Source organism: Sphaeramia orbicularis, unplaced genomic scaffold (genome assembly GCF_902148855.1).
Source record: "Sphaeramia orbicularis unplaced genomic scaffold, fSphaOr1.1, whole genome shotgun sequence".
In the NCBI taxonomy this organism is placed as follows: Eukaryota; Metazoa; Chordata; class Actinopteri; order Kurtiformes; family Apogonidae; genus Sphaeramia; species Sphaeramia orbicularis.
The window spans coordinates 418,165-433,120 of NW_021941519.1; the positions used below are offsets into that span (position 1 = coordinate 418,165).

The 14,956-nt window shown below is 43.4% G+C and overlaps 1 protein-coding gene across 1 annotated transcript in view; it reads left to right on the top strand.

Annotated features, from left to right (window-relative positions):
• The window catches only part of LOC115416029 (cell adhesion molecule 1-like), a 37,228-nt gene extending 30,450 nt beyond the window's left edge, over positions 1–6,778 (top strand). Inside the window, exons 5-6 of the mRNA XM_030129728.1 lie at positions 2,496–2,654; positions 6,678–6,778. Of these exons, the coding sequence (XP_029985588.1) occupies positions 2,496–2,654; positions 6,678–6,778 (260 nt within the window). The remainder of the gene's footprint in view (positions 1–2,495; positions 2,655–6,677) is intronic.
• Positions 6,779–14,956: the final 8,178 nt, after the last annotated feature.

Sequence of the window (14,956 nt, forward strand, 5' to 3'; positions counted from 1 at the left end):
GTTTCTTGAGCGAGCAATAATAGATTCTGAGCACACAATGAGAGATTTTGAGCACATAAAAATATATTTTGCGAGCACATCAATTCTATTTCAAAAAGAAATCACGCTTGAGCAAACAAAAATCGATACTGTGCTCCATAAATGCGTTTGCATGTTAGTTTTACTCATAATGTTCTCTCACAAATTCTTTCCGTGGCGCACAAACAGAGCGCTGCGCTCGCTCACTTTCCCCTTCCCTCTCTCGCTCAACCTCCCTCTCCCTGCGCGCTCAGGTTGCCGTGTCCGCACGCTCAACTTGACACACATTACAATTGTGCCACAAAACCAACCAATCGGAGAGCTTGTGGAAGTACACTCTGATTGGCTGTTCGCTCTCCAATTAGCTCGCTAGTTACATTTACCCGAGACAATAATCCTAATAATAATAAATACTGACCAAAGTTTGTGTAGAATCAGTTCCTCCTCTTCCGGTCCGTGTCTGTCTCATTGAGCGCTTTTTTTCGGGTAAATGTAACTAGCGAGCTATTTGGAGAGCGAACAGCCAATCAGAGTGTACTTCCACAAGCTCTCCGATTGGTTGGTTTTGTGGCACAATTGTAATGTGTGTCAAGTTGAGCGTGCGGACACGACAACCTGAGCGCGCAGGGAGAGGGAGGTTGAGCGAGAGAGGGAAGGGGAAAGTGAGCGAGCGCAGCGCTCTGTTTGTGCGCCATGGAAAGAATTTGTGAGAGAACATTATGAGTAAAACTAACACGCAAACGCATTTATGGAGCACAGTATCGATTTTTGTTTGCTCAAGTGTAATTTCTTTTTGAAATAGAATTGATGTGCTCGCAAAATATATTTTTATGTGCTCAAAATCTCTCATTGTGTGCTCAGAATCTATTATTGCTCGCTCAAGAAACTGGCACAAATATAATTCTACATAAACCAAAGTCCAACACAAAGATCTGAATTAGTTTTTTTTGTTCTGTTTTTTTTTTTTTTTTTTTTTTTTTGGTACAGGGCAAAGCTCAAGGATCTTCAAAACTGTTTCTGAGATTTTGGAAGAAAAAAAAACCCAAAAAAAAACAGTGGAGTTTGACTGAGAGTTGACCGATGATATAGAGGTTATACATGAGTAATATGTGGACCACAGTGGACCACAGTGGACCAGAATGGACCACAGTGGACCAGAGTGGACCACAGTGGACCACAGTGGACCAGAGTGGACCACAGTGGACCAGAGTGGACCACAGTGGACCAGAGTGGACCACAGTGGACCAGAATGGACCACAGTGGACCAGAATGGACCACAGTGGACCAGAGTGGACCACAGTGGACCAGAGTGGACCACAGTGGACCAGAATGGACCACAGTGGACCAGAGTGGACCACAGTGGACCAGAGTGGACCACAGTGGACCAGAGTGGACCACAGTGGAACAGAGTGGACCAGAGTGGACCACAGTGGACCAGAATGGACCACAGTGGACCAGAATGGACCACAGTGGACCAGAGTGGACCACAGTGGACCACAGTGGACCAGAATGGACCACAGTGGTCCACTCTGGGCCACAGTGCCCCCTCAGGACCACAGTGTCCCCTCTGGACCACAGCATCCCCTCTGGACCACAGCATCCCCTCTGGACCACAGTGTCCCCTCTGGACCACAGTGTCCCCTCAGGACCACAGTGTCCCCCCTGTGTTTGTGTGGTTTTTGTCCAACCCTGTGTTGTGTCCTCAGCTGATGTGGGTCCAGACCACCTGAATCGGTTCCACCTGAACCACAGCAGTCGGGTCTGAATGGTCCATTGGTTGGTGTCTGGCGCAGCGGTGCGGTGCGGTGCGGTGCGGTGCGGTGCGGTCGTCTTTAACAAGTGTTTATTGTGTTGATCGTCTTTTTTTCTTCAACTGATCTGTGGAAGCAACATTGACTCACCTAAGACTGAGGGACTTCCTCTTAATTCTCCTGACCTGACTGTGTTGTAGCAGAGGCAGACTCTGAAGAAGGCTCAGTCAGTCCTGGACGATCCCAGTCATCCCCTTTATGATGAGTTCAGGTGTCTTCCATCAGGTCGCAGATACAGTGTTCCTAAATGCAGGACCAAGAGGATGAGGAATTCTTTGGTTCCGACAGCCATTGTTCTGCTGAATAATTCTTTGTAATGTTGGTGCTGTTGTTTTTAATGGATTATTTATTGTATTTATTGTTGGTTTGTTGTCGGTGTGAAACTGCTGGCTGTGGAACAAACTGCCCCTTGGGGAGAATAAAGTTGACCTTGACCTTTGATCGAACACCAAATGTTTGTGAAGGTTCGGTTTCATCCAAACAAACGTGTCCTGGTTCTGGGTCAGACTGAACCAGACCCCCCCCTGTCCAGTCCAGTCCAACCTGACCCCCCCCCCCCGGACAGTCCAGTCAAACCTGCCCCCCCCTGTCCAGTCCAGTCCAGTCCAGTCTAGTCCAGTCCAGTCCAGTCCAGTCTAAACCTGTCTGTCTTTTCTGTTTCCTCAGGTAAGCCTAAAGTGGAGCTCAGTTATGACCGTATGTACACAGTGACCAGCCGGCTGACCTTCACCGTCAGCAGAGAAGATGACGGAGTCCCACTGCGCTGCATCATCGATCACCCAGCGGTTAAGGACTTCCAGGCCCAGAAGTACCTGGAGGTGCAGTGTAAGTACTGGAGCTGGACTAGGACCAACAAGACCACAACACCCAGAGTTAGGCCTCTGGAATGTCCCACTTCCACTTTGTGGTACCGGCTTGACTCGACTCGACCTTTTTGTGTTTCCATTACGAAAAAGGACCTGGAATCTGGTACCTGACAAGGTTCTAATAGTTCTGGATTTTTCATTCGAGTTTAGTTTTATTCAGTTTGGACTTTTTTTTTCTCTAATTCTGTTTGTTTTAATTAGTTTTTAAAGCAGGTTTGATAGTTTTTATTAGTTTTCATTATTTTCTAAATGCTTAGTTTTAGTTTAGTTGTAGTTCAGTTGTAGTTTAGTTGTAGTTTAGTTTTAGTTGTAGTTCAGTTGTAGTTTAGTTTTAGTTGTAGTTATGTTGTAGTTTAGTTGTAGTTTTGTTGTAGTTTAGTTTTAGTTGTAGTTCAGTTGTAGTTTAGTTTTAGTTTAGTTGTAGTTCAGTTGTAGTTTAGTTGTAGTTTTGTTGTAGTTTAGTTGTAGTTTAGTTTTAGTTGTAGTTCAGTTGTAGTTTAGTTGTAGTTTTGTTGTAGTTTAGTTTTAGTTGTAGTTTAGTTGTAGTTCAGTTGTTGTTCAGTTGTAGTTTAGTTTTAGTTCAGTTGTAGTTCAGTTGTAGTTTAGTTGTAGTTTAGTTTTAGTTGTAGTTTAGTTGTAGTTCAGTTGTAGTTTAGTTTTAGTTCAGTTGTAGTTCAGTTGTAGTTTAGTTTTAGTTCAGTTGTAGTTCAGTTGTAGTTTAATTGTAGTTCAGTTGTAGTTTAGTTGTAGTTCAGTTGTAGTTCAGTTGTAGTTTAGTTGTAGTTTAGTTGTAGTTCAGTTGTAGTTTTGTTGTAGTTTAGTTGTAGTTTAGTTTTAGTTGTAGTTCAGTTGTAGTTTAGTTTTAGTTTAGTTGTAGTTCAGTTGTAGTTTAGTTGTAGTTTTGTTGTAGTTTTGTTGTAATTTAGTTTTAGTTGTAGTTCAGTTGTAGTTTAGTTGTAGTTTAGTTTTAGTTGTAGTTCAGTTGTAGTTTAGTTGTAGTTTTGTTGTAGTTTAGTTTTAGTTGTAGTTCAGTTGTAGTTTAGTTGTAGTTTTGTTGTAGTTTAGTTTTAGTTGTAGTTTAGTTGTAGTTCAGTTGTAGTTTAGTTTTAGTTCAGTTGTAGTTCAGTTGTAGTTTAGTTGTAGTTTAGTTTTAGTTGTAGTTCAGTTGTAGTTCAGTTGTAGTTTAGTTTTAGTTCAGTTGTAGTTCAGTTGTAGTTTAGTTGTAGTTTAGTTTTAGTTGTAGTTTAGTTGTAGTTCAGTTGTAGTTCAGTTGTAGTTCAGTTGTAGTTTAATTGTAGTTTAGTTTTAGTTGTAGTTTAGTTGTAGTTTAGTTTTAGTTCAGTTGTAGTTTAGTTTTAGTTCAGTTGTAGTTTAGTTTTAGTTGTAGTTCAGTTGTAGTTCAGTTGTAGTTTAGTTTTAGTTCAGTTGTAGTTCAGTTGTAGTTTCGTTGTAGTTTAGTTTTAGTTGTAGTTCAGTTGTAGTTGTAGTTTAGTTGTAGTTTAGTTGTAGTTCAGTTGTAGTTTAGTTTTAGTTCAGTTGTAGTTTAGTTGTAGTTCAGTTGTAGTTCAGTTGTAGTTTAGTTTTAGTTCAGTTGTAGTTCAGTTGTAGTTTAGTTGTAGTTCAGTTGTAGTTTAGTTTAGTTGTAGTTCAGTTGTAGTTCAGTTGTAGTTCAGTTGTAGTTCAGTGGTCTCTTTTCTCTTCTTCTCTGTGCTCCTATTCAAATCAATCCCAGACAGGACTCTGCTGCTTTAGTCTCCATGTTTCCAGGTAGAGTGGGGACCAGAAGACGACTGGAAACCACAAGTGAACACAAGTGACGGAGCAAAAAGTGTCGTATGGAGACAGCACAGAAAACTGAGAGAGACAAAGAAATCCATTTAACATCAATCTGACATTGACAAAGACCAAAACCAAGGGAATTTGATCCAGAATTTGTATCTGTTTTAGTTAGTTTAGTAAACACACAATACAGTTTCAGTTAGTTATGGTTTTTGTTTTTTGTTTTGTTTTTTTTTAACTATAGTTTTTATTTATTTCAGTTAGTGAAAATGTTTTTACAGTTCTAGTTTTGGTCATTTCGTTAGTTTTCCTCGATGATAATAACCTTGGTACCTGGTACTAGTTTTTTGAGTCTGGTACGTGATACTAGTTTTTTGGTACCTCCTCTGCTGAGGTTCCAGGACTGGGGACCAGATACTGAAGGTGACACTGTGTAAACACTGCAGACCTCTGATTGGTCAGAGTGGTCTGGTTGCCCCGCCCTTTTCCAGTAAATCTGTCGGTAGGTGAATCCACATGATGACAGTAAACTGTAAAACTGCACCAGTCGGCAGATTCAGCCTTTGGTGGACGACGTAAAAATTCAGCAGGAGTTTGACCGGACAACACACAACAGCGAGTTTATCAGTGACTCTGAGCGGACGACACAGAAGGAACGCACCGCATCGCTATTGCTGCGTTTCCTCTACGTGGAACTGACTCAACTTCATTCTGGTACCAGGTCCCATTCCAGACCCTTTCCACTCTGGTACCAGGTCCTATTCCAGACCCTTTCCACTCTGGTACCAGGTCCCATTCCAGACCGTTTCCACTCTGGTACCAGGTCCTATTCCAGACCGTTTCCACTCTGGTACCAGGTCCTATTCCAGACTGTTTCCACTCTGGTACCAGGTCCTATTCCAGACCCTTTCCACTCTGGTACCAGGTCCTATTCCAGACCCTTTCCACTCTGGTACCAGGTCCTATTCCAGACCGTTTCCACTCTGGTACCAGGTCCTATTCCAGACCCTTTCCACTCTGGTACCAGGTCCCATTCCAGACCGTTTCCACTCTGGTACCAGGTCCCATTCCAGACCGTTTCCACTCTGGTACCAGGTCCTATTCCAGACCGTTTCCACTCTGGTACCAGGTCCTATTCCAGACCGTTTCCACTCTGGTACCAGGTCCTATTCCAGACCCTTTCCACTCTGGTACCAGGTCCTATTCCAGACCCTTTCCACTCTGGTACCAGGTCCTATTCCAGACTGTTTCCACTCTGGTACCAGGTCCTATTCCAGACCGTTTCCACTCTGGTACCAGGTCCTATTCCAGACCGTTTCCACTCTGGTACCAGGTCCTATTCCAGACTGTTTCCACTCTGGTACCAGGTCCTATTCCAGACCCTTTCCACTCTGGTACCAGGTCCTATTCCAGACCCTTTCCACTCTGGTACCAGGTCCTATTCCAGACCCTTTCCACTCTGGTACCAGGTCCTATTCCAGACCCTTTCCACTCTGGTACCAGGTCCTATTCCAGACCGTTTCCACTCTGGTACCAGGTCCTATTCCAGACCGTTTCCACTCTGGTACCAGGTCCTATTCCAGACTGTTTCCACTCTGGTACCAGGTCCTATTGCAGACTGTTTCCACTCTGGTACCAGGTCCTATTCCAGACCCTTTCCACTCTGGTACCAGGTCCTATTCCAGACCCTTTCCACTCTGGTACCAGGTCCTATTCCAGACCCTTTCCACTCTGGTACCAGGTCCTATTCCAGACCCTTTCCACTCTGGTACCAGGTCCTATTCCAGACCCTTTCCACTCTGGTACCAGGTCCCATTCCAGACCGTTTCCACTCTGGTACCAGGTCCTATTCCAGACCGTTTCCACTCTGGTACCAGGTCCTATTCCAGACCGTTTCCACTCTGGTACCAGGTCCTATTCCAGACCCTTTCCACTCTGGTACCAGGTCCCATTCCAGACTGTTTCCACTCTGGTACCAGGTCCTATTCCAGACCGTTTCCATATACAGGTCATATACAGGTGATGTGAAGTCCTGCTGTGGTGGTTGACTGTCCACCTGAATGACCCCAGAAGAAGGGTCGTAGAAGGGTAGAAGTGTAGAAGGGTCACTTCTACACTCGTATAGGATGGGGGGGGTTAGGGTTAGGGTTAGTGTGTTTAACGTCTGTTTAACGTCTGAAATGTCTTTGTCTTTTTTTTCCAGACAAACCAGAGGTGAAAATCGTGGTTGAATTTCCTCAGGGTCTGACCAGAGAAGGAGAGAACCTGGAACTGACCTGTCAGGCCAAAGGAAAACCAGAGTAAGACCCCTGACCCTGAGCCCTGACCCTGACCCCTGACCCTGAGCCCTGACCCCTGACCCTGAGCCCTGACCCTGAGCCCTGACCCCTGAGCCTGACCCCTGACCCTGAGCCCTGAGCCTGACCCTGATCCCGACCCTGACCCTGACCTTGACCCTGACCCCTGACCCTGAGCCCTGACCCTGACCCCTGAGCCTGACCCCTGACCCTGACTCTGACCCCTGAGCCCTGACCCCTGAGCCTGACCCCTGACCCTGACCACTGACCCTGACCCTGATCCCGACCCTGACCCCTGACCCTGACCTTGACCCTTACCCCTGACCCTGACCTTGACCCTGACCACTGACCCTGATCCTGACCCCTGAGCCCTGACCTTGACCCTGAGCCCTGACCCTGAGCCCTGACCCTGAGCCCTGACCCTGATCCTGACCCCTGAGCCTGACCCCTGACCCTGACCCTAACACTGACCGTGACCCCTGACCCTGACCCCTGACCCTAACACTGACTGTGACCCCTGACCCTGACCCTAACACTGACCCTGATGTGATAACATTAGTACAAACACAGAATCCAAATGCAGAACTCAGACACCAAAAATTAGTTCCAAAAGGTTTATTATTCACACACAGGTGAAATAATATTATGAGTGACAGAATCTTGAGGATAATGGTTGGAGATTTCCTCCTCTGATTCGTCCTCCGGATCGAGGGCGACAGCCCGTCTCCCCGAGCGGTGTTAGGAGTATTTTCCCCGACTGGGGAAAAGCAAAGGGAGGTCAGGGACGGAAACAGGTCATGCACAGGCAGGCTAACAATCGAGCAACAGGACATAAGGACAAGGCAAAACTCACGTACCGGTAGTCAGAGCGAGAAGGTCAAAACCAGATATCAGATGAGGCAGACAAAACCGACAGGGATCAGGCAGAAGACGAGAAACCGAGGAATCCAAAACAGGTCAAAAACAGGCAGGCAAACGAACAAACGAGGTCAAAACGCTGGTAAGAACTACTGGAGTTACAAACTGGCGTCTGACAGGAGGAAGAGACAGGGTTTAAATACACAAAAGGGAGGGAAGACAACTAGACACAGGTGGAGCAAATCAGGGCGGAGACAGGTAATCAGGTGAGAGGTGAGAATGAACAGGGAACAGGAAGTAAAGACGACAGACAAGACACATGAGGGGAAACTTAACAAAATAAAACAGGAAGTGACAAACAAAACATAAAAGACAGACAAAACCAGACTAACGTCTGGCTGCAGGTATGACACCTGATCCTGTTCCTAGTCCTGGGTTACAGTATGTGAATGGTAGCAGTAGAACACCCAGGCCCACAGTGAATGGGTGTTTGTCTTCATCGCTCCTGCTCCTCCTCCTCCTCCTCCTCCTCCTCCTCCTCCTCCTCCTCCTCCTCTTCCTCCTTCTCCTCTTCCTCTTCCTCCTTCTCCTCTTCCTCCTTCTCCTCCTCCTCCTCCTGCTCCTTCTGGGAACTGGACATCATTTCCATCTGAGCTGCTGAGGGTTGTGTAGGCGTTACCAGGCAACGGTGTGGGTGTGGGCGTAGGCGTAGGCGTAGGCGTGTGTGTGGGCGTGGGTCACATGGGTATTCACAGCGCTGCCCTTCCCCTGTGCTCCTGCTTTGTCCTCCCTCTGACCCCCATCTGGACATGTCCACGTGTCCATGTCCACAGACCTGTGGTCCTGTCAGGTGGTCAAATCAAGGTTATTATTGTTAATGAAAACGAACCAAATGACCAAAACTACAACTGTAAAAACATTTTCATTAACTGAAATAAATAAAAACTAGAATTAAAAGAAAAAAAACATAACTAACTGAAACTGTATTGTGTGTTTACTAAACTAACTAAAACAGATACAAATTCTGGATCAAATTCCCTTGGTTTTGGTCTTTGTCAATGTCAGATTGATGTTCAATGGATTTCTTTGTCTCTCTCAGTTTTCTGTGCTGTCTCCATACGACACTTTTTGCTCCGTCACTTGTGTTCACTTGTGGTTTCCAGTCGTCTTCTGGTCCCCACTCTACCTGGAAACATGGAGACTAAAGCAGCAGAGTCCTGTCTGGGATTGATTTGAATAGGAGCACAGAGAAGAAGAGAAAAGAGACCACTGAACTACAACTGAACTACAACTAAACTACAACTAAACTACAACTGAACTACAACTGAACTACAACTGAACTACAACTAAACTACAACTGAACTACTACTAAACTACAACTGAACTACAACTGAACTACAACTAAACTACAACTGAACTACAACTGAACTACAACTGAACTAAACTACAACTGAACTACAACTAAACTACAACTGAACTACAACTGAACTAAACTACAACTAAACTACAACTGAACTACAACTGAACTACTACTAAACTACAACTGAACTACAACTGAACTAAACTACAACTGAACTACAACTAAACTACAACTAAACTACAACTAAACTACAACTGAACTACAACTGAACTAAACTACAACTAAACTACAACTGAACTACAACTGAACTACAACTAAACTAAACTACAACTGAACTACAACTGAACTAAACTACAACTGAACTACAACTAAACTACAACTGAACTACAACTGAACTAAACTACAACTAAACTACAACTGAACTATAACTGAACTACAACTGAACTACAACTGAACTACAACTAAACTACAACTGAACTACAACTGAACTACTACTAAACTACAACTGAACTACAACTGAACTAAACTACAACTGAACTACAACTAAACTACAACTAAACTACAACTGAACTACAACTGAACTAAACTACAACTGAACTACAACTAAACTACAACTGAACTACAACTAAACTACAACTAAACTACAACTGAACTACAACTGAACTAAACTACAACTAAACTACAACTGAACTATAACTGAACTACAACTGAACTACAACTGAACTACAACTAAGCATTTAGAAAAAAGTGAAAACTAATAAAACTATCAAACCTGCTCTAAAAATTAATTAAAATGAACTGAATTACAGAAAAAAAAAGTCCAAACTAAATCAAACTAAACTAGAATGAAAAATCCAAAACTGTTCGAACTGTGCCTCACACATTCAGGAAAACATGAGTTGGACAAAGTTTACATCTTTAGATTTTATATCAGAAGTTTCACACTGAAGAAAATATGAAAAGCCTTTTATTTTTTGTCTTGTCCAGCTCCTGTTTACTAAACAGGCTGATCACAGACAGCTGCTTACATTTACTTTTAATATCCTTTTCATTGTAATATGATGTTGTTGTTGTTTGTCAATACTCTGTTGTTGTTTTTGGTTTGTTTGTTTGATTTCCCTTTAACCCTTTCATGCTCAGTGGTCAGTCCAGTGGTCAGTCCAGTGGTCAGTTCTTCTCCAGCTGTTCTCTTGTATATTCATGGTTTGGTTGTTTCAGTTCCATATCAGCCAACACAGTGGACAGTAATGCACCATCCCATAATAACCCACTGACATTCACACCTTTACTGTAACTGTGCTGTTCTAGATAAACCTGATCTGCACGAACAGGTTTGAGTGGAAATCAATTGGTAATTGTTACAAGACTGTAATTAACAGTTTTCATACTCTGAAAGTTTTTTTTTTCTTTTTTTTTGCATATTATCTTCATAAAGTGAGTAATAACTAGTATTAGAGTATGTTAAGATATGAGAAAACATCAGATCAGGTGCATTAAAATGTTTTTATTCCATAGTTTTCACACAGTTGAACAGTTTGTGATGATGGGTTTTAAATACACGTTTCTTTGCTTCAAACATTAAACACATGGTGTCCAGCTGAGAGGACATTTTTGTAACACCATGAAAAAAAGGTCCATAAAACATTTCAATCACATTGTTTTTTTCATGCCGAAAGAAGAATAAAAACACTCAGGAAAAGAAATGTCGACTAAGGTTCTCATAATTCATGCATGAAAGGGTTCAGTATTTAATAGTTTTTCTGTCCACACTGTCCTGTTAACGATCAGTAAAAAACTGCGCTCTTCCATCCAAACCTCAGCGCATTCACGTGTCAGAGGTTCCGTTAAGTTCATATGAACACAAGTGGAACAGCTTTGTCTTTTCCACTGGTACAAGGTTTGAGTAGGAGGGAGACCCCCCCCCCCACTTCCATCTTTAGGGTGCCCCCCAGAATTTTTATCCGTTTTAGTTAGTTTTGTAAACACACAATACAGTTTCAGTTAGTTATGTTTTTTTTTCTTTTAGTTATAGATTTTAGCTTAGCGGCCGACAGGCCGTAAGCTATTGTCGTCATGCAGCATCCGGTGTCATCGTCTGTCACCGTCTGTCATCGTCTGTTGTTGTCTGTCGTCTGTTGTTGTCTGTCGTCTGTTGTTGTTGTCGTCTGTTGTTGTCGTCATCTGCCGTCATCTGTTGCTGTTGTCGTCTGTTGTCATCTGTTGTCGTCTGTTGTTGTCGTCATCTGCCGTTGTCTGTTGTTGTTGTCGTCTGTTGTCATCTGTCGTCATCTGTCGTCGTCTGTTGTTGTCGTCTGTTGTTTTCATCTGTCGTTGTTGTCTGTCATTGTCTGTTGTTGTTGTCGTCTGTTGTCATCTGTCGTCGTCTGTTGTTGTCGTCTGTTGTCATCTGTCTGTCGTTGTCTGTCGTCGTCTGTTGTTGTTGTCGTCTGTTGTCATCTGTCGTCGTCTGTTGTTGTCGTCTGTTGTTGTCATCTGTCTGTCGTTGTCTGTCGTCGTCTGTTGTTGTTGTCGTCTGTTGTCATCTGTCGTCTGTTGTTATCGTCTGTTGTTGTCATCTGTCTGTCGTTGTCTGTCGTCATCTGTTGTTGTCATCTGTTGTTGTCGTCTGTTGTCATCTGTCATTGTCGTCTGTCATTGTCTGTTGTTGTCTGTTGTTGTCATCTGTCGTCGTCTGTCATCATCTGTCATCGTCATCTGTTGTCGTCGTCTGTCGTCCGTTACAAATCTTTCAGTCGTCTTCTTCTCCTAAACTCCAGTTCTGGTTGACTTCAGACTTGGTCTACAGCTGCTGTATGATGATGTCAACACAAGGGATTGAAATGATTTGGATCCGGATCTGATTCTGGATTTGGTGCCACTTTGACAAATGTTCCCATTCTAACAGATAGGAAGTGGATTGATCCAATAAATCAGTATCAATGATATCAAGTGTGAATTTGAATTTTGTACAGATCTGATTGAATATGAGCAAAACATGGACTATTTCTGTAATAGAATAAATACACAGAACTGGGGGAGAAGAAATGGATCTGGATACATTTACCGAAGCTTTGAATTTGGACGCTAAGATACAGGGACACTGGTCCGATTTGTATTTATTTCAGTTAAGGAACATGTTTTTAGTTTTGGTCATTTGGTTAGTTTTGGATTAGAAGCCTGGTGTGCAGACAGCTGAGCGGAGCTCAGATCCGCTGAACGAGGACAGTCTGTTGAATGACAGGAGTTTGGACCGGATCCAGGCCGTGGTCACATGTTCCGTCTGTACGGTGGAGTTAAGGAGGCGTCACATGGTCCAAGTGAAGAACTGCTGGGATGAAAAGAAGTTAGCCTTGAACTGGATAAAAAAAACAAAGAGGAGAAAAACCCTGTCATATCTCCTGGTAATCAGAAAAAGAATATTCACCTGAACTGACAGAACGTCTTAAAGCAGGGTTCTAAACTCCTGTTCTTCCAGGTTCCACATTCAGCCTGATTTAATGTGCGCTGGACCGAACCAGTGCAATAAGAACATGACAGCCAATAAGTAATGACAATAATGAAGGAAAAGTTACATTCAGTTATGCCAATGTTTACGTTTACAAACTATCCAAAAAACCCCAAAAAAAAACGATGTGAATAACTTGAAAAAAATGAAATTTGTTAAGAAAATGTGATTACAGTTTTCTCAGTCTTCTTCCTCCACTTCTCATTAGTCCATGTGCATTCTGGATCAGATCTCCAAAGACACTAAACACTGAGGAACAGGAAGAAAAGAGTTCAAACTGGACTGAATTTAATACAGACAGGGCCAGATTAACACTTCATTGTACCCTGGGCAACAACATTCAAGGGCCCCATCATCACAACCCCAGGATCCCTATAATCTGGCAAAATACAGAATAAATTCCAGGAATATATGTAAATATACCCCATACTTCAATACCTAACTATCATCAAATGCATTTTGATGTACAAATGTGTAAATGCTCGTAGAACTATAAGTGCACCACTATAGTCTCTTGTCAAGGCCACTCACTTGCATATGATGATATGAAAACAAAACACATTAGCATCAGTATAATCTAAAATTGATCCACTACATTAGAAAGAGAGGGAAGTGTCCTCCATTTTCATAAAAAATAAATAAGAAACCATTTCCAAAGTATCCAGTATTTATTTAAAAACACTTTTTGCCAACACAAATGTATTGAATCGTCAGAAAAAGCCCACAGACTAAACACAAACATAGTCTGATAGAATCAGATATGAATTTTAAACAGAATGCCCTGTCACCTCAGAATTCAACAAGAGAGTTAAAGTAAGTGCAGTGTAAACATCTGGAAATCTGCTTTCTCTCAACAATAAACATATCTCAACATTTTCATGGAGCCACCACAAGGAAAAAATAAATATAATGTAGTATAATCTGCTAAAATAAACATTTGGTCCCAGTTTAACTTTTAAACAGAAAACACATCACAATTCAAAGCATGTCAAGGCAAGGGTTAAACATTTTAACACTAAATATTACATATACTAAATACTATAAACAAATGGAAAACCGACAATTTCAGTAAAGAAATTACCTATTTTAGGTATGTTCTTTAAATTTTCAGCTTTTTTAATGTCCCTCTCCTTTTTTAATTTTCGTTTGGTGCTCCCACGTAGCTGCTTCTCCATGTTTGCAATGTTTTGATTTGCGTACGCTGCATATGTTGCGTAGTTCTTAACGTCTCACATCCCGCTCAGTGCACGCACGTTGATTTGCATCACCGCTGATTCGCTTTTTGGACTGACCAATGAGGAGAGGGTCTCAGCTCACGGTCACAGACAGCAGGAGCAGGGTTTCTGTGCAGTGCAATGGCTCCAGCAGACAGTTTCATTTACAAGCAAAAGATAACCAGATATTTTTGTTATGCCCGAGCTACCCACGGCGCTTCAGAGGTCGCGGGCCCCTGGGCAGTTGCCCAGTTGCCCATATGGTTAATCCGGGCTTGAATACAGACATTTCAGGTTGGACACATTTGTTCAGGTTAGTCACAGTTTATTGGTACAGGAGAGTTTGGAAATGGAAAGAGTTTCATGATTTCATGTTTTTTGCACGAAATGAAAGAGAAAAAATGGGTGTTGTCATTATTTACAGGTTATTAGGACAGGATTTGAATTTGATGCCCAAACTTGTACTGTGCAAATTCATCCCACAGGCCGGTTTTAGAACCTCTGGGGGGGCCGGTTTTAGAACCTCTGGGGGGCCGGTTTTAGAACCTCTGGGGGGCCGGTTTTAGAACCTCTGGGGGGCCAGTTTTGGAACCTTTGGTGGGCTAGTTTTGGAACCTTTGGTGGGCTAGTTTTGGAATCTCTGGGGGTCCGGTTTTAGAACCTCTGGGGGGCCGGTTTTAGAACCTCTGGGGGGCCAGTTTTGGAACCTTGGTGGGCTAGTTTTGGAATCTCTGGGGGGGCCGGTTTTAGAACCTCTGGGGGGCCAGTTTTGGAACCTTTGGTGGGCTAGTTTTGGAACCTCTGGGGGGCCGGTTTTAGAACCTCTGGGGGGCCGGTTTTTAGAACCTTTGGGGGGCCGGTTTAGAACCTCTGGGGGGCCGGTTTTAGAACCTCTGGGGGGCCGGTTTTAGAACCTCTGGGGGGCCAGTGTTGGAACCTTTGGTGGGCTAGTTTTGGAATCTCTGGGGGTCCGGTTTTAGAACCTCTGGGGGGCCAGTTTTGGAACCTTTGGTGGGCTAGTTTTGGAACCTCTGGGGGGCCGGTTTTAGAACCTTTGGGGGGCCGGTTTAGAACCTCTGGGGGCCGGTTTTAGAACCTCTGGGGGGCCAGTTTTGGAACCTTTGGTGGGCTAGTTTTGGAACCTCTGGGGGGCCGGTTTAGAACCTCTGGGGGGCCAGTTTTGGAACCTTTGGTGGGCTAGTTTTGGAACCTCTGGGGGGCCGGTTTTAGAACCTCTGGGGGGCCGGT